Raw genomic sequence first — 22,297 nt, 5'->3', positions numbered from 1 at the left:
AAAACCAGTTTCTATGTTTTTACCTCTGTTCATAGATCAAACTTCTCCAACATAATTAAATCTTGAAATTTTCATTTCTGTAACTTTAGTCTTGTCAGAAGTCGTCATAGGCCCTTATATAAGTGAACACCCAGAGAACTTTCTAGTGCACAAACAGTGAAACTATACAGCATTAATATATTTGTCATTGTGTTTTGATTGTAGGAGATTCCAACTTAAATTCCCTAAGTTTGCACACACACACACACACACACACACACACACACACACACAGAGAGAGAGAGAGAGAGAGAGAGAGAGAGAGAGAGAGAAGTAAATGAAACTATTGAAAGGTCAAGAGAATGTACTTGGAAGAGGACTTGCTTACTGGACTAATGGCTGCCAATCTTCCTGTCTGCTTTGGGTCTGAGGTCCGATACAATGGGACAGAAAGTGATGTGTAGGAAGAAGCAAGAGTAAAAGATGTAACTGTGTTTGCACTGATTCTCAGTTGTAAAGCATGGTTTGGGTGTTGAATTGAATTTGATAGATATCAAAGTTATAAACATAAAATGTAGTGAGTCATCATCTTGGTTATTTGTATCTGAACATGGTTGAAAATGCAACAGGACAGACTGACTTACTGACAGTTTTTTTGTTTGTTTGTTTGGTTGGTTGGTTGGTTTTTCGAGACAGGGTTTCTCTGTGTAGCCCTGGCTGTCCTGGAACTCACTTTATAGACCAGGCTGGACTCGAACTCAGAAATCCGCCTGCCTCTGCCTCCGGAGTGCTGGGATTAAAGGCATGCGCCACCACACCCGGCTCTTACTGACAGGTTTAAGAGTTTGATCACTAATGAACATAGCAGGCACTTTGGTGAAGGACAACTCTTTGAAATGCTTAATATATTGCATTTTGACCCTACAGAAACCTGGTGAGATATTCATTCTGTTGAAAGATGAACTAATTGGCGAAATTCTAGAGGTTGAATTTATATCAACCAACAAGCGCCTCAGAGCACGGCCAGCACGTTGGAATAAGAGTGTCTGGCATATGAAAGCTGCAGGTGAGAAATTTTGTATTTTAATAAGAATAAAAGCTCTCCCTGAGTTCCTTTCCTGTGATTTATGATAAATGGTTTCACTTCCCTGCAGAAACTGAGTTTTCTCTGCAGGTGCTTCCTGTGTTAATTCACACATGTTCAACATTGTTATTATTAATCTGATTTGCAAAAGCGAGATTGTGTAAATCCTTAGAACTTGGTTTGTATACCATTTAGGGAAATAGCAGCCAGTAACATCAAACATCATTAAATATGTCAGTGGAGAATACATTGATATATAGTAGCTATTAAATAAGGAATTAAATTTATTTCCTTTATGTAGCATGAGGATTCACACATACTCACTTTTATTAAAGAAGTTTCTCTTGCCCTTTTTTCTGACTTCAGTCCTAGCCTTGGAAAAGTCTTGGCTGTTTTATAAAGCCTAATTCTTTTTCAGTATTTTTAATCATGGTACCATGTCTGCCAATCTTCTCGTCATTTTCTTATCTCATTTGTGATGCTAATCATTTGATTAATCATTTTTGCTTGCTCCATACTAAACTGTGTTGGATGCTAAATTTAAGACAGAATAAGCATGCTTCCTCATGGTACAATATGCTTGTGCCGAGATTAAAAAAAATAGCTTATCAATTTTGGAAAAAGTTTTTGCAAGATTTTTACATAAATGGAAGATTACTTTGTGCTGGAGAAATGATTGGACAGTTAAGAGTACACACTGCTCTCACAGAAGACCTTAGGTTCATTCCCAACACCTACAGTTGTGAGTTGATCTTTCCCAACTTCCTGTGTTGGCAGCTCCAGGGGATCTGACCCCATGCTGCCTTCTACCAGTGCCTGCTTTCACACATGGATGTTCATAGATGCAAAAATTAAAAATAGTGAAAATAAGTATTGTTTAAAATGTAAGACTACTTGTTATTTTATGGATTTTTTTTTTAAAAAATGAGCACAAAACTTTCATGCAAAACTCGAAAATAGGAACTTCCTAAATATCTTATATAAAACCATATTTAATCTTACAAATGTAGAAATATAAAGTACTTATAATTGCAAAGTATATTAAGTAAATCTTAAGCTACTGATTATATAGTGTATTTATATTTCCAAACAAGCATTGTTTATTGAAGGGAGTAACAACTCTGTGGATCCCTCACTCAGCTGGCAGTGCAGTTGGGTTTTCAGAAGCAGAGTCTTATTTACAGTAACTTAGATTCAGACAAGGTCTCGCTCTCTCTCTCTCTCTCTCTCTCTCTCTATATATATATATATATATACACACACACACACACACACACACATATATATATATATATATATATATATATATATATATATACATATATACACACACACATATACACACACACACACACATATATATATATATCCCTCTCTCTCTCCTTTTATTTTCTTCTTCCTAGCCCCTAGTACTCTTGTCAGAGTCTTAAATGATTAAGTGAATAACAATTTCTAAGTAATTAGTACTAGGGTTCAAAGTAAATTTAGTTAAAATAAATCAATACAGAAATGTCAATATTGCAAATTAAGAAGCACTTAAATAATATTTCCCAAGTAGCAGATCAAGCTGTCAAATAAAAGGAGTTACATTTCTTAAGATTGATGTTTGTTAAACTTAATACCCAGAGTAGGAGAAGGAATAAAATATACCAAAGTTTCTAAAACAATTAGAAAAAAAGACATATTTAAAATGTTTTAACACTGAGATTGCCTAAAATTTTATAAGATACTTTAAAGAATAATCAAGAAATACAAAAATAGACAAATAAAATTTTATTAAAATAAAATGTAAAAAAAAAGAAAAAAACAAAAATCAACTCCCCCCCCCCACCCACACACACACACGTGTGTGTGCTCAAACTACAGCACAGCAAAGGAAATGATTGGCAGAGTTAAGAGACAGCCAAAGAAGGGGAGAAAGTATTTACAAACTATTTGATAAGAAATTAATATCCAGAAAATACATGAAATCCAATACCAACAGAGTAGTCCTATTATTTCGTGTGTGTGTGTGTGTGTGTGTGTGTGTGTGTGTGTGTTTGGCTGGGTTTTTTTATTCTGATTTATTTGTTTATTTTTGTTTGGGTTTTTTTTGGCTTTTTTTCCTCCTTTGCCTATTTGTTTCCTAAAGAGGGAGAAATGAGACAGAGAGATGGATGGATGAAGAGGAAGGAGAGAGATGAGAGGAGTTGGGAAGGAGCAAGCTGTGATCAAAGTATCCTGTATAAATTTACAAAGGGATAGGAAAATCATATAAATAGAAACACAAAAGAAGAAGTGACCAACACATAGGAGGTAAACCGCTCAAGTCATCAGGGAATACAATGACAACCAGCACCCTCACCACCTCACTCCATCAGAATGGCTATTATCAAAAAGACAAAAACTAACAAGCCCCAAAGGGCATGTGGGGAGGAGAATCTCTACCCTGCTGCTGAGAATGGAACAATGCAACATTGTGGAAAGATTGACCATGAAAACACCATTGCTTTCTGACCTCACAGTTCCAATCAGGGGTATTCCCCAAGGGAATAAAGTCACCTTATGAAGGACAACCCTGCACTGTCATGTTGGAATAGAGAAATCGGTAAAAAGATATGTGTAATTTGTATGAATATTATTCAACCACACAAAAGATGAAACCCTATATGTATAACAACTTGAAGGAAAATAAAAAACACTAACTGAAACAAGCCATTTAGAAAAAGACAGATGCCACATAGATGACACTCAATTGTGGAATTTGAACTGAGCTAAATCTTAGAAACTGAATCAGTAAATTTTGAATTTTTGACTTTTTAAAAGAAAAAACCCCACTAGTGCCACATGTTTTCAGCTAGCAACAATGAAAAATCATCCAATACCAGGAAGGAAATTCTCACACTCTTTTCTTTCCCTTTGATCTACTTCACCATTGTGGTTAGTTTTTTACCTGAGGAAATACATCTAGTTAGGGACCTACCCACCCTTTCAGCTCAATAATTTGATGGTTCTCTAATCACTCAATTTTCCCAGGGACCAACTTTTTCCAATGACTAAAGCAATTTGAAATTACTATAGTTCCAGCCTATAGCTAAATCTTAAAAACATGCTAAGGTTTTCAACTAGAAGTATTAACTAATTTCTATGCAGAAGAAACAAAGTATTCCTCTGGGACCAGCAACACCAGGAGGAAACAAGCCAAACAGCAGGGGGGATACTAATTAGAAGTTGAAAGAAATATGTAATGCATGAATAAAAGCATTGACTCTTTTTATTAATTATGAAACTGTGCTCTAGATAAGATGAATTATAATTTCATATCTCATGAAAAGAGCAGTGTTGGGAGACCCTGCTTCCTGTGTTTGACTTCACAGGAAAGAAACAATTGATAAATAAATTTATGTTCAGGTTATGATTTCTGGGTATTATTTTTCTGGAAAACTATTTTAAAGTATTTTAAGCTAAAACCATACATTAAGCGGAAGTCAATTACATAAAAGTCCACTGAAACTGATTTTATTTGGCTCTAGCAACACCAACTTCCTCTGAACCACATGGTCCCACATTAGCTCATGAGATGTAATGTTACAGTGCTGACTCTCTGTTGTGCTCTCCCTTATTCTCGTTGGATGTCTATTTGGGGGGAAGATAGTGATGCTTTCTGGTGCATAACATTATATAATACAAGTAAAACATCTTTTCAAGACTGCGAAGATGGAAATTTTAGCTCCTTGATCTTGTTCATTTTCAGATTCCTTTTGTTGACTTTGAATTTACCTGAGCTAGACGATGAGGGGGGTATGCTTACCTCTTCACAAGATGACTTGTGAAGAATGCTTAAGAAAGTTAAACATTCATGGCTGTTCAGGGTGTTGGTCTTTTCATTATACTTCTGAACCCCAGATGTTGAATGACATATTCCAGGAGAAGTTGAGTAGTATCTCAATGACCGAGTAAAAACTATTAAAATTTATCCTTCAGATAAATCCAAAGACAAATTTTGCTTAAATGTGTTATACTAAAATACTGCTTTTTAATTGAAATATTTTTTTTAATGAAAGGCCCCAGGTTTTTATGTAATTTTAATTTTGTTGGTATATCACAGTAGAATCCAAAGTACAGATTGTCAGTCATTTTGCACAACTTGTTTACAGAAAGGCTTTAGATGGATGGATGGGTGGGTGGATGGATGGATAAAAGGTTGGACAGAAGGAAAGATGTATAAATGGAGGCACAGAGGAAGTGAGAGAGGAAGTCAGGGGGGAGGAAGGCAGGGGGGAGGGAGGCAGGGGGGAGGGAGGCAGGGGGGAGGGAGGCAGGGGGGAGGGAGGCAGGGAGGGAGGCAGGGGGGAGGGAGGGATTACCCAGAGAGCATCCTGAAGATTCCGGATATACTTGTTTTCCCCAGGATCTCTCATTCTCCTCAATTGCTACATTTTCTGGAATTTCAATAAATTTTACCTCAATATAAAATTTATAGAAACTTGCATGTATTTAATTGCATTTCTTCTTCATAAAATTGAAACACCCTGGTGTGCGTTATACTTTGCTCCTAACTCTTGTTTTGTGTTTTGTAAGATTTTCCAGCTGGCTCGGTCACTGTCAATATCCACTGTGATGGAATCATCAAGGCCACAACAGAGATTAAATACTGTTCAGCAGCAAAAGCAACAGAAAGTCCATTTAGAGTGTCAGACCCGGGCAAGAGTTTGTGCCAGGTAAGTTGATCTGTCTAACCAGCTACTCAAGTAGCTAAGGGGCTAATGCAGGAAGAGAGAAGTCTTGATTTGATGTAAGGTTTAGTGGAATGTGAATGGATGGATGATCCACACAAAGAGAATGAGCCACTCTCTGAGGTGCAGAGATACAGACAAATTACTTTGCTTCAGTCAAGTCACTCCTGATAATGCCACTCAGAGACAGCTTGTCCATTACAACATGGCTATCGAGACAGCTTCTACTTAAAGCGATTACAGAGCAGATGGATAATGGAAGAGAGAGAATCAAGGCGCACCATTGAGAAATGAATTTCTTTACCTAGATGTGAACAGCACTAAAAACCAAAAAAAATCAGACTGTGTATCTGATGCTTTGAGACTCTGTCAGCCCACCCAAGTTACCACCAAACAGGGAGATCTTGGAATGAATCTTGCGTGTACTTTCATGTGGACATTTTTAGATTGTTCTGACTTTCATTTCTTACTGTTACCTGATAGTAAAAATTATTAAATAATCCATGTTCGTTAAAAATTCTAGATAGGTCAGGAGGTAGTGGCACACTCAGGAAGTAGAGGCAGGCTGATCTCCATGAGTTCAGAGGCCAGCCTGGTCTACTGAGCAAGTTCTAGGACAGCCAGGGCTACAAAGGAAAAAACAACAAACAAAGAATCAGATAAACTAAGGCATGAGATAAAGTTCTAATCCCCAGGTCTTTCCTCTCATGTGACAAAATCTTGCTCAGACATGGGGATTTCATGATAGATTTCCCATACTTGGCACATATTCCTATGTGTTGGGTATCTTAAAGATTTTTCAGAAAGCTTAAGGTATTAGTTTGGTTTCTGAATTTAAAAAAAAGAAAATACGACCCGCTTTTAATAGGAAGAAATTGAGCTTTAAACGTATCATTTATATGTTTGTCCAATGGAGTTTCAATATGAAATAAATGTTTTAATGTGAAATAGAAATTTTATAAGATTTGATGTTATATGGGAAGTACAAAAGTTTGTGGGGTTTTTGTTCTATTTGTTTGTTTGTTTGGTTGATTTTTTTTTCTACGTGGAAATTAGAATTATTATAAACTTTGCTTAATTGGCTTGCTGAGAGAGAAAGTCAGGAGGGAGTGGAAGAGGAGGGAGGGTCGGTTCATTCACACGGTGTGATCTTCACATTTACCACGACAAGTCCTTCGAGAACTGTGGAGAAACTGCCAATGACAGTGATGTTGACAGGCTGCCAGAGCCTTTTGTGACTGACACTGGAGGCTTGACTTACTTTGTGCCACTCTTTCTTCTTCAGCCTTCTTCTTTGTGAGTGGTGCATTTTAGGACAGTGGAAAAGGCAATCGTCTTTAGAAAAGAACAGAGAGTGAAATACCATTTGTCAGACTGGAGAGTCTGAAGACAGCTGACAGGTCATCTATATTGCAGTCACAAAACGAGTGCAAACATAATAGCTTAAAACCCAGATTGCTTCATTTTCTTGTGTCAAGTCTACCTTGTCTTGTATTAAAAGTTCTATTCATAACTAAAACTTAATAAAGGGAAGATACAGTATTCTGCATCTATGGCTGGTATAGAAGTAAAGTAGTTTCCAAATACATGCCTGCACTGGGTTTAATGCCAGGGGGCAGGTAGTATATAGTGAAATTTTAATATGGATTAAATTCTGGATACATTTTTTTAAACAAAATAATGTGAAAGTTATGATTTCCACTGTAGCTTGAAGTAAATGTGAAGATTTTAGGAAACTATAAAAATGCTAAATTTATTTTGGCCCTGTGTCTGAGGGGTGAGAAAGGACTGTGGCTATGCTATAGTGTTTCCCTTCCCCACAAGCCCAGAATCCTGTACAGAGAAGACAGACTCAATCTAGCCTTGCTATCAGGATCAACATGGACACCGAGTCTCCAAAGACAGAGCTTGTCTAGCCTTCGGACAGCAAACTTCCCACTGGCGAAGCAAGACATTAGAGTTAGGGTTAATGTGCCTGAATGGGAAGAGATGTGAAGATTTTGCTACTAACCTCAGAACCCAGGGAATACTGGGTAATTAAGGCAAGCATGGTGGGCTCTGGGTAAGCACACTGGGGCCTAGGCCAGCCCAAGAGTTCTATCATAGGCTAGAAAGAGTGGCCATGCTTTAGTTCCATACCCTAGAGCATAGACTGCATGTGGACTGGGTTCATCTCAGTCTGCACACATTATCTGTAAGCTTACTCCAAGAAAGATCCTACATTTGTTGGAGGAAGAACTGTGGAGACATTCCCTTGGTGTGTTTTAAGGTCAGTCAGGTACAAACTGCTTTTGTGAGTTCAGATAGAACACTAGAGTGATTTTTCCTTCTTTATGATGCTGTCACAAAACCCAATAATTTGTATACTTTGCAAATGGCCAATTGAATACCACTATTCAAAAAGCAACACACATTGTAATCATACTGACCATAATTATTGCTTATTTGTAAGAAAATGTCCCAGCAAGTGTGGGTTTGTCAACACCCTGCGTGCTTGGCTGAAATGACATATTGTAAAATGTGCTGTAAAGTTCTCACAGGGCTCAATGGCAGATAATAATATTATCTGAAATTATTAACAGGACTCTTCTATAGCCACTTAAATGCTATTGGGCATCTAAACCCAGTGTGAGTTTGAGGAAAGAGTAGTTAATGAGAAATCTGAGGGTTTTGTTCTTCAGTTTTCCAAGAACTCACAATAGGAGACTTTATATGATACTTAAAAGCTATTAAACAACAGGACAACGTAATCATTCTATGAGTTTTAATAAAGAATTAAAGAAAGAGCTGATTTTGTTTTGTTCTAGTAATGTCCGTTAAGGTTTAGAACACTTTACCTCAATTAACTTAACGATCTACTTCTTAGGTCAGTTCATCATTTTTTTTCCCTTCGTGATAAATATTAAAATCCCAGCCAAAGCCTAATAAAGGCTCAATTCATAGTGCATCACATAACACAGACAGCATGGGCTCTTCAAACAGAACACAATATCTAAACTTAATTTGGGGGATAATTAAGATTCAAATATCAGAGGTAGAGATACTGCAATTTCTCTTTCACCAAAATAATTAAAACCTGGGAGAATTTCGTCCTATTTACACAAGTGTCTTGGGGACAGCAAAGTGTCATCTTTTTAAAAGAAATCAGTAAATAAGGTACATAAGTGAAGCCAGGTCAAATGATAAAAAAATATAGCAATTATCAGTCATCTTGCTCATGACTTGGGAACCTAACACTGGACATTCACTTAGTGTGCTTCTTGTGCTATTAATTATCTTAAGGAGAATCTCTTTACCTAGTTAGGCTTGTGCTCGGAATTGTTTCTTTTAAACATTCTCTTCTGGGAACCCCTTTTCTTTCTAGTAATTTTCTGAAACTTCCAGTAGACCCTTATCGGTCTCAGAAGGTCATTGCTAACCTTCCTATTCTCACCAGTCCCTTTTGATGCAGGGTGCAAATGCAGAGAGCTCAGGTGCAGCCAGTTTGATGTTCTCAAAGGACAGGAATAGTCAAACTCATTTCTATGCATATGATAACGGGTCGCAAAGCTTTGCCAGAACCATCTCTTAGCAGAGCATTCCTCCATGTTTCTTCAGTATATCACCATTCAACTTAGTATACTTTTGAGGTTGCTATGTGCTCGTATTATGCAGAAATATATTTCAGCACTATTCTTCCTGCCCCCTTCCCCTCATCACACTTGGTTAAACTTGGCTATGTTCTTCATCTTTGTAAAGCCATCATCTTTTCCACAGTTACGTCCTTGTGAATGGGTCACAACTAGCATTTATTACTTCAAAATATGAAGAAAACTTAGTGACACCTTCTTTTTTTAATATTATTTGAATAACTTAGTGAAAAACTATCGACCCAGTATGCAAAGAAGGTAATGAGAGAAGTGAAAGAAACCTCTAAAAATACCTGCTGCTCATGCAATCTCCAACTCTCAGAAGTCTGTTGGACCAGACAGATGAAGAATTGTGCTCTCATTCTCCTTCATGTTTCAGTATTGCAATGAACCACGAGTTCTGCACTTTGCTATTGACTAGCTTCAGAGATTTGGGTTGATCATGAGCATGCAATGTAATTCCTTATTAAAATAGCAACCACTTAGTTTGAGGAAGATTGGTTTCTTTCATGCTAAAAGACTTTTTCGGGTGTCCAATGAGGAATCTAGAATACTTGCTCTCTGGGGTTTCTTCAAACACGAATATTCCATAAGTTTTATGTTCCATGATGAAATGTTCAATTGCTATATTATAAAAATTCTCCTTTCAAGTGCTCTGACTTGAGAATATGGGAGGCTCTCTGTGTCTTCTTTTTAAATTAAAATTTAACAATGGTACACATTGAGGGACATAATGTGGTATTCCAATGTGTCCAGTGCACACTGATACGCAGGTGATGAGCATTCTCTCCTCCAGATCATCTCTCATCTGCACACCACTGGCTCCACTCCTTATGGCCTTCACTCAATGTGGAGTAGGTTATGCTTAGCTGCGGCCACTGCACTGTGCTCTGCATATTAGAGCTTACCTCTGCAGTGAGTACTCTTGTGAACCCACTACTCAGCCTCCTATGGCTGCCACCTTCACACTTCTCTTTCTCTGCTAGTCACTATTCCACATCCAGATTGAAAATAATAATAATAATAATTATTATTATTATTATTGGAGTTTGTCAAATTGATGAGATCTAGATTCAGTGAGTGGCCCTTTCTGAAAACAATGGGTAGGTGGTGATCAACAGAGCAAGACAACCGGTGTTGGATCCTGGCTTCCATATGCATACACCCATATCAGGTAAAAATGTTCTCAACTTATACACATTGAGAATGTTTAACAAGAGCAATAATAGCTGTGCAGACACTGACTCTACTTTTCTGTACAAGTTAATCTTACTCCTCTTCTTCCTACACCTACCAGGTATGGTGTTATTTTGTTTCTTGGGCCAGGTTCTGTAGTCTGCCACAGGGCCTTTGCACATATCCTTTACAGACGCCTTCTTTTCTTCTTCACTAACCTCACTTAGTTCATTCTAACTCATCCACAAAATTTTAATTCCAGTGTGTTTGTTCAGTGACATTCTCCTATACTCCCCTAATTTATCTCTTCATAATACTGATGACATGTAACTTGATGTACTCCAAAATGTAGACTATTTCTCAAATTAATGTCTGTTATTTTATTCAAGGCTCCAAAGCACAAAATTACCTATTCATGTTTCTATTTCATCTTCAGAACCACAGGTATTGCTAGGCATGTGATTGCTTGATATCCACTTTGTTGGACAAATGAATGAAGGGGTCAGAGAATGGCACACATTAAGCTTCCCTCCCAGTCTCAAATCACCAAATAATTAGAGCTCTGTGTTCCAACAGCCATTATAACACAGGCACAGACTTTTGAGGAGTTAGTGGAGCATAGCTGAAATATTAATGCTTCTGACGGAAGCATAAAATGAGAGGCCATTGAAGGATTATGGTCAAAGATAATGACTGTAGGAACAGGAGTAATGAGACCAATGCTGTCACAGGATTGGAAAATGGCTCTCCAAACAAGCCAAAAGGAATGTGCCAAAACTCCTTTAAGAAGAAAGTGTGCCATCCTTTTTATAAGCCATACCTCTTTGAATATGTTAGTGTTATAATTGTTTAAACTCTTGTCTTATTTTGTTATAGATTTAGTGATAAGTTGTTACAAACTATTGGTAATAGATAAGCAGGAGATAGTCAGTGCCTTTGGGTTATAGTTTATGATTATGATAAAATGCTCTCTAGATTCTAATCTGTTTTCTTATGACTATCCTTAATTATATTATGATATAACATTCTTAGCCAAGCAGACAAATACTACAGTTTCTTCTCTGCATTCTGTAAACAGTCGTATGTCTAAGTAAAACTCAATGGCATAGTATGTCCATGAAAAGCCAGATGGAAATTTAGAAGCATTCATATCAGGTAGCCATGTTTTCCTGGCACTGTCCTATTGGTTGTCTGAAAGGCCAACATAGGAGTAACAGATAAGCCATCCTCAACTGTAAAGACAATGGAAAGCAGTTAATCCTAGCACAAGACTAGATCCTCAGTCACAGAAGGATGCTACATTAACCCTGGGCTCTGATTGCTGGTTTCTATGTTTAAGAGGCACAGGCCTTGGCTTTGTTTAAGCCATTGTCCATTTGCATCTCTGTATTACAGTAGCAAAACATACATTCCAAATACCTTAAAAGCTATGTGTTCTCAGTTTAATTTTTTTGGAAGTGAAAACAGATTGATGCATTTGTTCAAGCAGAGAAAAGCTGCCATGAGAAGCTCATTCCATAGAGTGCTATGCAGACTTCTGTCTAGGTTGGGGTGACTCCATTTCATTGATGTCTAAGAACTCGGTCAAAGAGTGTGGGGAAAAACCAATAGTAGTTACTGGATATTTCACACAGTTACTCACTAGTGTTGACATATGATGTGTATCAGTAATATATTTCTTAGACTCACAAATCAGAACTGGAGAAACAAGATTTCAAAACTTTTTTTTTCCTGTCATATTATTTGCAAGTCAGTTAAGGGGAGGATTCTATACATATCTCATCAGCAAGATATACAAAATTTGAAATAAATCTTAGGTTGCCTTGAACTTTAATGATTATTTCAGTATTCATGGTTTCAATGGAATGAAATGACTCATTCAAAAGTTAGAAAGATTAAGTTGCCTAAGGAGAATCTATTGCTTTTCCTTAAGATTTATCCATTAAAATAATGCTTTTTAAACTAACTTCCAAACTTCTTGGAGGTAAACAGAAAGAGAGAGAGAGAGAGAGAGAGAGAGAGAGAGAGACAGAGGCAGAGGCAGAGAGAGACAGTGAGACAGAGAGACAGAGACAGAGAAACAGAGAGAGAGACAGAGAAACAGAGAGAGACAGAGACAGAGAAACAGAAACAGAGAGAGACAGAGACAGAGAAACAGACAGAAACAGAGACAGAGAGACAGAGACAGAGAAACAGAGAGACAGAGAGACAGAGACAGAGAGAGATTGCCTGTTTAAAGTAGTGCTTCTCATCTTCCCAGTGCTGTGACCTTTTAATACAGTTCCTCTTGCTGTGGTTCCCTCCTCTCTGTGTCAAGCTGACATAACACTGACCAGCACAGACTGGACTATGCATGCCCCATTTAGGATTGAGAACTTCCCAGTCTATTCTCTGTACATTGACCAGCCGAGAGGCTCCATGTTAATTACCATCCAGTGCAAGGAGAGGCTCCTTTGATGAAAGCTGGGGGTGCACCGGTCCACAAAACAGGCTCTAACCCATCCTATCACTAAATGTAGTTGTGAGAGAGTTTTAGCCATGAAATATATGAAGACAACTCTAGAGTTCTTGCTTTCCTGAACACAAGTGAATCAGTGTAGCTGATAATACCCATCAACACCACAAGTCACCCATTATCCCACTTGCCTCCCACTTTCTATGTTCACATGAGTGACTTCTCTGCTGAAGAAATGATAATCCACCCCACAACAACTGTTAACTTCCAGTAGTCTATCATGGAGAAGTGGGACCTCGTGGACCCCTTCCCCATCCATGACGAAATGTTGACTTGATCAATCTTGTGAAGATCCCCGTAGCTGCAGTGGTTTCCTGAGTTCAGCAGCTATGTCATATCCAGAAAGCATCTTTCAGCTGCACATCTTCCAGGCTTCTTATTCTGGGATGTTTCCTGAGCCATTGGACTGGGCATAGAGCTGTCTCATTTAAGCCTCAGCATTCCAGCATCCACTTTTCTCAGTATTTTGGCCAATTATGAGCTTCTGTACCAACTATCCCCCACGGAACTAAAAGACATCACTCATGGAGACTAGGAGCATCACTAATCTATAGGTATAAATGTGAGAGGATGGGAGCATAACTTGGAATCATGATGTTACCAACTACTTAACTCCCTAATTTTTGGAGTTTTCCAACTTTTTGTTTGTCTTTTTTTCCTGTTTCCATATATATACTCCCCATTCTCATCTCCAGTTCTCATGTACCCCCAAAATGTCCCACTCCTAACATCATGTCTTTCTTATTTATAACCCATCAGTCTAGTTAGTACTACCTATATGTGCATTAGTGCAGGGCCATTCACTGGAACACAAGCATCCTCTTGGCTAATTTTAAATTTCCTTTTCATTTGAAAACAGAAAAGCATCGAAGAACTTGATAATGTTCTTGCATCTATATTCAAGCGTGAGATACCATATTATGAATTCAAACATCTCCAAGCTGAAACTTACCCTCAAAAAGAACGTGAGTATTTTTCAGTGGTATCATTCATTTTATTATATTCCAATCTCTGCAACCACTTAAGAAATGATAAAGCCAAAGAAGCAGCTTATTGTTTTATAAAACTCCTTGCTCTTGAAGTAGAACAAAATTTAAATATGCCTTATTAGTATATAGCTGTGTATGCACACGCATGCACTATGCACACTCATGCCCATGCATGCATGTGTGGTGTTTATATGTGAATGTAAGCATGAACACACACACAGGAGGCAGAAGACAACTTTCAGCAGTCAGTTCTCTCCATCTACCTTTACATAGGGGACTGAACTTGTAGCTCAGGTTTGCCCACAAAGTACTTTATCTACTCATCTATTGTGTCAACCCCAGTAGTTCAAACATTTATGGTTCCATGTACTTATTCCATGTTGGACAACTGTGTGTAGTTTCTAATACTAGTAGTCTTACCTCCTAATGTTTATTATAAGGATATGTTTGAATAAGGACATATGTGATGAATTTTATTTATAACATCACTGTTTATAAATGCCCCAAACTGAAATAACTTAATATTCTAAGATCAATGGTTATGTAAATTTTGACACACATATTAATGTGACAACCAGAAATTAATTTAACCATGATTGTCTTGCTGGTTTTATTATTTTTGATATTGAATAACAGAAATATATAGTAGTATGTAAATAGATGGTTTTCCATCTGATGTTTGTTGCAGTTATATGTGAATTGTAAATTTTAAGGAATTGTGGGTTTTTATTTCACAAAATGGGGGTCTCCTTGTTTTAAAAAATTCTAAATCTTATTTGTACATGTGTGTGGGTATGGCGTGTGGAAATCAGATGACAACTTGTGGGTATCAATTTTCTTCTTTCCCATTGGATCTCAAGAAAGGCACTGAGATTTCAAGGTGTTGCTCCATGTATGAGTAACACGAGTTTCTGAGTCATCACACTGGCCTCTTCATGAATATTTTCTATAATTATTAGTTATTTTTGTATGATACAAAATACAAAAATATGAAGATAGATAAGAGCTACCTATTAAAGTTCTATAGCCAAATATTACTGTGACATCATGGTCTATTTTAGAAATAGGAATAATTAGGAACTTTTGTTCCTGCTTAGTTTAATGAAATAATCTTTCTAATTCACTTACTATCCAGCATCTGTAAAGCACTGAAATATAAGATAGGTGCAGTGGTGACTGAGGCAGGCACAGGGCTAAGCAATATGAGAAGTGTACCATTTGCATACTAACATGTAAAGGATAAGGCATTTTCTGGCTGGTGTCTGTGCTCCTTAAACAGATTTAGTATGAGCCATTCAGGATTCAAGGCTGCACCAAGAAGAATCCCAAAGCCCAGCTGATTGTGAAGCAGATAAAGGTGTGAATGGTGGAATAATCATAGGATATATTACAGGGAAACACCAGAGACATACAGTTTTTTTTAAAATATAAGAGTAGTGAAAAGGATTAATTATGTAATTCTCATACAAAATAAGGTACCAAATTAGGACAGAAAAGGAATATAGCATGATCTTTTCTATTCAAGATACTTATAATAAAACAAGCTAATATGCAGGTATTATCTAAACAATGCAGCATACTTTTTGGCCTATGGCATTAGAAGGGAAATATGTACATTAATTTTCATTGTCTGCTTCAGAGATAGGACTTTAGGCAACAAATGATGAGTCGCAATGATGAGAGAGAAAGGAAAGCAGAATTCTAGATGAGTGAAAGTGTGTGCACAAATGTGAAGATGGAACTGGAATAAACTCTTTCAGTGTTATCTTTGTTTAGATTTATGAAGTTGGGTCATGGAGATGGGGAAGAATGCCTTAGGTCTTTCATTTCATAGGAGAATTCTAAATAAAATTAAAAGAATGAGAATTTTTGAGTTCATGTGTGTTCCAGTTTGAATCTGAAATGTTCTTCAGGCATCCCGGGTTACAGCCTTAGTTCCCAAATTGCTGATGTTGAAAGGCAGCTGAGGCTTTGCAGATCAGGCTGATGGGGAGGTTTTAGGGTAAGTGCCACATCGGCTTCAGTGGGAGTGGAGAATCCCAGCCCTTCCCTGTCTCTTTAAACCAAGGTCAACCTAAATCTTTTCTCCTTCTGGCAGTCAGGGTATTTCATTCATAAATAAAGGCAACTTGATTAGTGAGAAAGGGTACAATAGTATTGGTCCTATATGTTCTTTGATGGAGAATATTTAATGGGTTGAATCACAACTTTTAAATGTGTGGCTCTGACACAATAAGATTGTCTTAAATATCTTTCTAATAAACATAGATAAAGATGGTGCTAATAGCCCTCAGGCCTCGCTTAAGTATCAAGGGCTGAGTACTTTAATTGCCTGCAGAACTTTTGTTATGCAACAGGCCTAAACCATGCTCAACACAAATTAGTGAGGACACTGGGCATCATCAGTGGTTATACTCCCAGGTTATCCCAAGTACAGGCACATTTACCTGCCTTAAGGTATTTAAAAACATACCAGAAAACCAATCTATCCTCACAGTCTCTCTTGACAAAGAAAATCTATTAGTCTGTCTTTGAAAAAGTTATAAAAATGGTGGCTAATGCAAGTTGGAATCCATTATTAGAATTTGATGAAAATTATCTAATTAAAACATTTAGTTAAAATGAAACATTTTATAAAGTAAGGTTTTTTTTTTCAAAAGACTGAAAGAAAGAAGACAATTGATAACATAATTCATCCAGATTTATTGCTGAGTATACTTAGGAAATTGGATGCTATAAAACTTATGACACAGTGATTCCTGTATGAAATACAAATGAATGTAATACAATAAACACAATAAAATAACAAGATAGATGTGAATGTGATTCAGTCCAGGTGCCACTGAGTGTTGCTCAACTTGACAGAAAATAGTCACCTGGGAAGAAGGAACCTCAGTTAAGAAATTGCCTCCATCAGATTAGCCTGTAGACAAATCAATGGGGCTTGATTCATGATCCATATGAGTGGTGCCACCTGGGCAGGTGGTCCTAGAGTGCATAAAAAGCCAGGCTGTGAATCCAGAGAAGCAAGCCTGCAAGTCATAGTTCTCCGTGATCTCTGCTTCAGTTCCTGCCTTGAGTTCCTACCTTGGTTCCCCTTGATCGTAAACTAAACTGTAAGTTAAACTAAACCCCTTCCTCCTAAATGTTTTTTGGGACATGTTGTTTAGCAACAAAACAACTTATCTTCCTGACACTGAAATATTTCCATGCTATTTTCAAAATACCTCCTCTTAAAGACCCCCACACCTGTCTCTCATCATGTTCATGGTGAATTGATGAAAAGGTTTGAGATGCCCTTCTTTTTATAGTATTAATCTTAAGAATATTAAGGGGAAAACACTTCTTTTGAGTAAGACACTAAACATATTTGAATGTTAGGCAAACATCAAAGCAAGTATAACCCTGAGTGTGTTTCCCAGAACAGGTCTCCAACTCATCGGTGAAATATTTCATTATTAAAGATATATTGTTTGTTTCTTTATATTTTAGCTAAGATAAAGAGAAGGCCACAGCATTGTGAGGAGAATGTACGCATGAGAGACTGAAAATGTGTTCAACACAAACATACCTATAAATCATAGGATGACCCATAGACATCTGTGTTTATTAAAAAGCAAGCGGTATATTAATGATGACTCAGCATTTTATTCATGAAAGACAAGTCAGGAAACTGAACCTAGAATTTCCTAAAATTCCCCTTTAAAAGAAGACTGCATAGCAAAATAATAAAGAGTCATCACTAATGTAACTCTTGCTTTTTATTTCAAGCCAATCTTAGTTATTTCATCATCATGAGACAGCATACTTCCTCATTTGGCATTCAGTTTTATGCTTTACCCTCAGTAGACAAAGCTGTGGATGGGTAACAATAAGGTAGATGTACAGAAGAGGTTAAATCTGTGTCAACCTTCTCTTTGTAATGCTCTTCTATTGACTTATAAATGATTTTTTCTCCTGGGGAGGGGGGGGGATGTTCCAAAAGGAAACAGTTCTCACTCGGAGGAGAACAAGAAACATTTCAAACAAGCTTGGGAGAGTCCTGGATTTATCTGGGACTTGCTAGTATGTGGATAGATCACTGTGCAATGGGAAACTGATGTAAAAAAATTACACTGAGCAGCTTTGTAAGATACTAAAGCCAAGACTTCCAAAGAGCATCACTGGGAGTCAGGATCACTTTCAGGATCTGCTACTTGGTTTCTGGTTTATATGTGAATACACATGGTTTGTCCATCACCAAAAAGTCTGGATGCAGCTGGGTGATGGGAAGGCTGGGCCAGCGCAATTGCTGCAATTGTTCAGTAGCTCTCAGCCACTTGGACTTCTGAACCACTTGCAGCTATTCACAATTCCTTCATCCCCTTATGTTCTTCATAGTACTGCTACAGTCTATGTAATACAGGGTATTCTGTGTCATGAACAGGAAGATCTATAATTTAGCTGATTGTCAAAGAGGCAGTTAGTTTAGGGGGGAAAAGAAACTACATTATTTTTCCCAGACTGATACACCCACCAAGAAATGCAAGCTGGCTCATTTAAGCCCAGTAAGTAACAACCTTTTCTCTCCCTCTAGGAAGAGAAGGGAACAAGAAGGGAAGAGAAAACAAAACTGCAAGAACAAATGCTATTCCTATTCACAGCCAGCTCCTGTGACTTATGTTTAACTGCACCAAACAGGAGATGAAATGCCTTACATGTGTTAACTTAATTCCTCACAGGTTCCTGTGCTACCATTTAATCCCCACAATACAGAAGTGATGTTAGGAGCCAGATATCAAGTCACTTACAAGAAGCCTAGCTCTTTTTTATTATTATTTTTATTTTTTTTGGAGGAGGCTGTGTGTGTACATATTTTTATTATAACTACAATTTTTCAAAGAACATAGTTTAAATTTTGTTCAGATATGCTTAAATATATCTGAAATCTGATCTCTAATCCCTTTGAGAAGAAAGCTGAAAATGTAGTGTTCTTCTTCATCATATTCGGACACTTTACCTTGTTGCAAACATTTCCAGGTGGGCTTTTGGAGTGTAAGTTCTGTGATTCTGCTGTCTGTAGTACAACCTACTGGCCTCTGGATTACAGGGACAAGCTGTATCCTGTGGCTGTCATCAACAGAGTCCTTGCTCCAGTGTGCATCTCTCCATCACTTCAGTGCACATGTCATTTTCCTGCCTAGCGTTTGATGAACTGAGAGTGGCTGGCATAAGGTTTGAGCTAATGATAATCTTGCCACATGTGGCCAGAGACAATACAGTAATGCTGAAAAGCCTCTGTGCAGTCCTATTAGTGTCATAAAGAGCCTAAAAGCTGGGACTAGAAAAATCCACAGAAGTTCACTCTTGCCTTAAGAACTTCTGAAAACTCCATCAGCAGGAAGAGGCAAATTTATCGTTTCAACAGGGAAACGATCCATTTGAACATTTATCTTGTTTCCATCATAGTCGATGCCTCTTGAATCTTGTTCTTCAGGATGCAGAAGATCATATCAACACACTGACATTTGCTGCTCTGAGGGTCAGGCTTCTCTGTAGGTATATTACTACTTTATTGGGTCCTTGTACACCTACTGTTCTTCCAACCCTTATTGCACCCTAGTCCCTTCCAACACTCCAGGGAGGAGAGAAAGAAGGTTAGTGGGGAAAGGGAATTTTAATTTCCTTTTAGACTACTTCTTGTTGATTTGGGTCATTGAGTTCCTTCAGGCAAATCTAATCTTGGTCTCTTCAGGACATCTCCAACTTCTTGTCGCTTTTCTCTCAACCACTTGACAAACTAGTAGGAACAGGAACCAGTAGGAGGAACAACCACACCTCCTCTCTTGGAGCTCTGGGTTTTTTTATACCCCTCTTGAGTCCCTAGAATTAAACTACCTTCATCTGGCAGAACCGTACACCTGACAGCGCACCCAGGAGGCAAATAGTCTGCCACTGTGAACAATATGAAGTATCCACATATCCTATACCTGGTAAACACATGTTTATATAACAAAATTGTGGGGGGTTCTTTTTTGTTTTTGTCATTTATTTTATTTATTTACACTACATATTTTATTCACCTCACCCACCCTGTCCATCCTCCAACTGTTCCACATCCCATACCTCCTCCCCACCTCCCACCTCTGTCTCCATGAGGATGTCTCCATCCCCCACCCATTACTCAACCAGACCTCGAAACTCCCTGGGTTCTCCAGTCTCTAGAGGATTAGGTGCATCTTCTTTGACTGAACCCAGACCCAGCAGTCCTCGGCTGTGTATGCGTTGGTGGCCTCATATCAGCTGGTGTATGCTGCCTGGTTGATGGTCCAGTGTTTGAGAGATCAACAGAGTCCAGGTTAATTGAGACCGATGGTCCTCCTCCTCAGCTTCTTCCAGCCTTTCCCTAATTCAACCGCAGGAGTCAGCAACTTCTGACCATTGCTTGGGTGCATATATCTACATCTGACTCTTTCAGCTGCCTGTTGGATCTTCCGGAGTGTGGTCATGATAGATCCCTTTTTGTGAGCACTCCAAGGCCTCAGTAATAGTGTCAGGCCTTGGGATCTCCCCTTGAGCTGGACCCCACTTTGGGCTTGTCGCTGAACCTTCTTTTCCTCAGGCTCCTCTCCATTTCTATCCCTGGAGTTCTGTCAGACAGGAACAATTATGGGTCAGAGTTTTGACTCTGGAACGGCAACCCCTCCCTGATTTGATGCCCTGTTTTCCTGCGGGAGTGGGCTCTGTAAATTCCCTCTCCCTACTGTCAGACATTTCATTTAATTTTTTTATTTTAATTTTGATTCCTGAGAGTCTCTCACCTCCCAGGTCTCTGGTGCATTCGGGAGTGTTCCCTCTCACACGCATCCTACTTCTCAAGGTTGCCTGTTTCCATTCTTTCTGCTAGCCCTCAAGACTTCAGTCATTTCCCCCTACCCCATAACAGATCAGGTTCCCCTCTCCCCACTTACCCAAATCTACTTTTCCTCCCATGTCCCTCCCTCTCTCCCCACTTATGACTACTTTCTTCTCCCTCCCAAGTTGGACTCAAGGGCCCAACTGAGGACACCTCAGGACTGTGTTTTTTAAGATACCAAAATTCTCACTACACTTCTCCAGTGACCTCCTTTGTCTTAGAAGGTCTCCTGCAGCCTTGCTGGCAGACATAAATGTTCCAAATCTTCAGAAGAAAGTACAGAAAATGACTTAACAGGACTCTCAATTACAAGACAAACTCATATATATCAAGTGATATGACTCCTTTCACTGAAAGGTGATTGGAATTTGAAATAAAAGCTTCATTTTAATTTAAGCCATATTCTTTACTACAGTGAATCTAAAGCTCATAATAATTTATTTGATTCTTGCTATCCTAATATTTCATTTGCTGCATCTTGAGTTGTAGATGCTTTAAAGGGTTCCATAACAACTGTCCGGAAAGCATTTGGCCCTTCTAGGACTCACAGGAGCAACTTGATAGGTCTTCAGATGAGACTGTTTGAGCCATCTGTTTCATCCTTTGAGTAGCATCTGACCTAACCCAGTCACTTTTCTTGATGTGTAGACCTCACTGGCTATACAAGTTTTTTCTCTTTGTTCAATATTTTCTCTTCAGACGTTTGTCTTTGGTTAGATTGGGTTGCTTGAAGAAAATTCCCACTATCAATAGCATTAATAAACAGTCTGATTGGCACAGTCACATGTGTCCTATTTAACTCTTGTGGGAGAGCTTTCCAGTCTTCATAGGTCAAGTTATCAAAATCCAGAACACCGTTCTTTTCTGTTTCTACCTCAATAACAAGGATTTCGATGATGGCAGTGAGACTGACTCTGCTTCCCAGAGCTTTTACTTGCACAATTGTATCAGTACTTGCTTGAAAATCGCCAAGAAGCAACACTGAACTTACATTTGAAAGTCCCAGAATTTGTGGGTATAAAACGAACTTGTATGTCTTCTGTGGCATGAGGTCTTGTAACAACTTTTTCTTGAAAGCTAAACATGTTTGTTTTGAAAGATCCACCTTCTCACTGTTTGCACAAATACAGAGAACTCCAATTGCTGACTTGTAGCCAATGGTCAGTTGGGCTGAGGACACTAAAGAAAGTCTGTGAAGAAATCCCTCACACAAACAAGCATGAGTGTACCTCTGTTCCTTGGGTACCCTGGTATTCCCAAATCCAGATACCATCCCTGAGTTCAATGGTTCAGTTTCAGAGTTTGTAACAACAAA

At 38.2% G+C, this 22,297-nt stretch overlaps 1 protein-coding gene across 5 annotated transcripts in view; it reads left to right on the top strand.

Annotated features, from left to right (window-relative positions):
* The window catches only part of Bank1 (B cell scaffold protein with ankyrin repeats 1), a 272,779-nt gene that overhangs the window by 77,465 nt on the left and 173,017 nt on the right, over nucleotides 1-22,297 (top strand). For all 5 annotated transcript variants that reach the window (XM_006501484.4, XM_006501483.1, NM_001310749.1 and 2 more), the window contains 3 exons: nucleotides 907-1,045; nucleotides 5,624-5,763; nucleotides 13,958-14,063. In XM_006501484.4, coding sequence (XP_006501547.1) covers nucleotides 907-1,045; nucleotides 5,624-5,763; nucleotides 13,958-14,063 — 385 coding nt within the window. The remainder of the gene's footprint in view (nucleotides 1-906; nucleotides 1,046-5,623; nucleotides 5,764-13,957; nucleotides 14,064-22,297) is intronic.

This window comes from Mus musculus, chromosome 3 (assembly GCF_000001635.26).
Source record: "Mus musculus strain C57BL/6J chromosome 3, GRCm38.p6 C57BL/6J".
Classification (NCBI taxonomy): domain Eukaryota; kingdom Metazoa; phylum Chordata; class Mammalia; order Rodentia; family Muridae; genus Mus; species Mus musculus.
The sequence above is the reverse complement of the archived record's forward strand: the minus strand, read 5'-3'. Positions and strand labels throughout refer to the sequence as shown.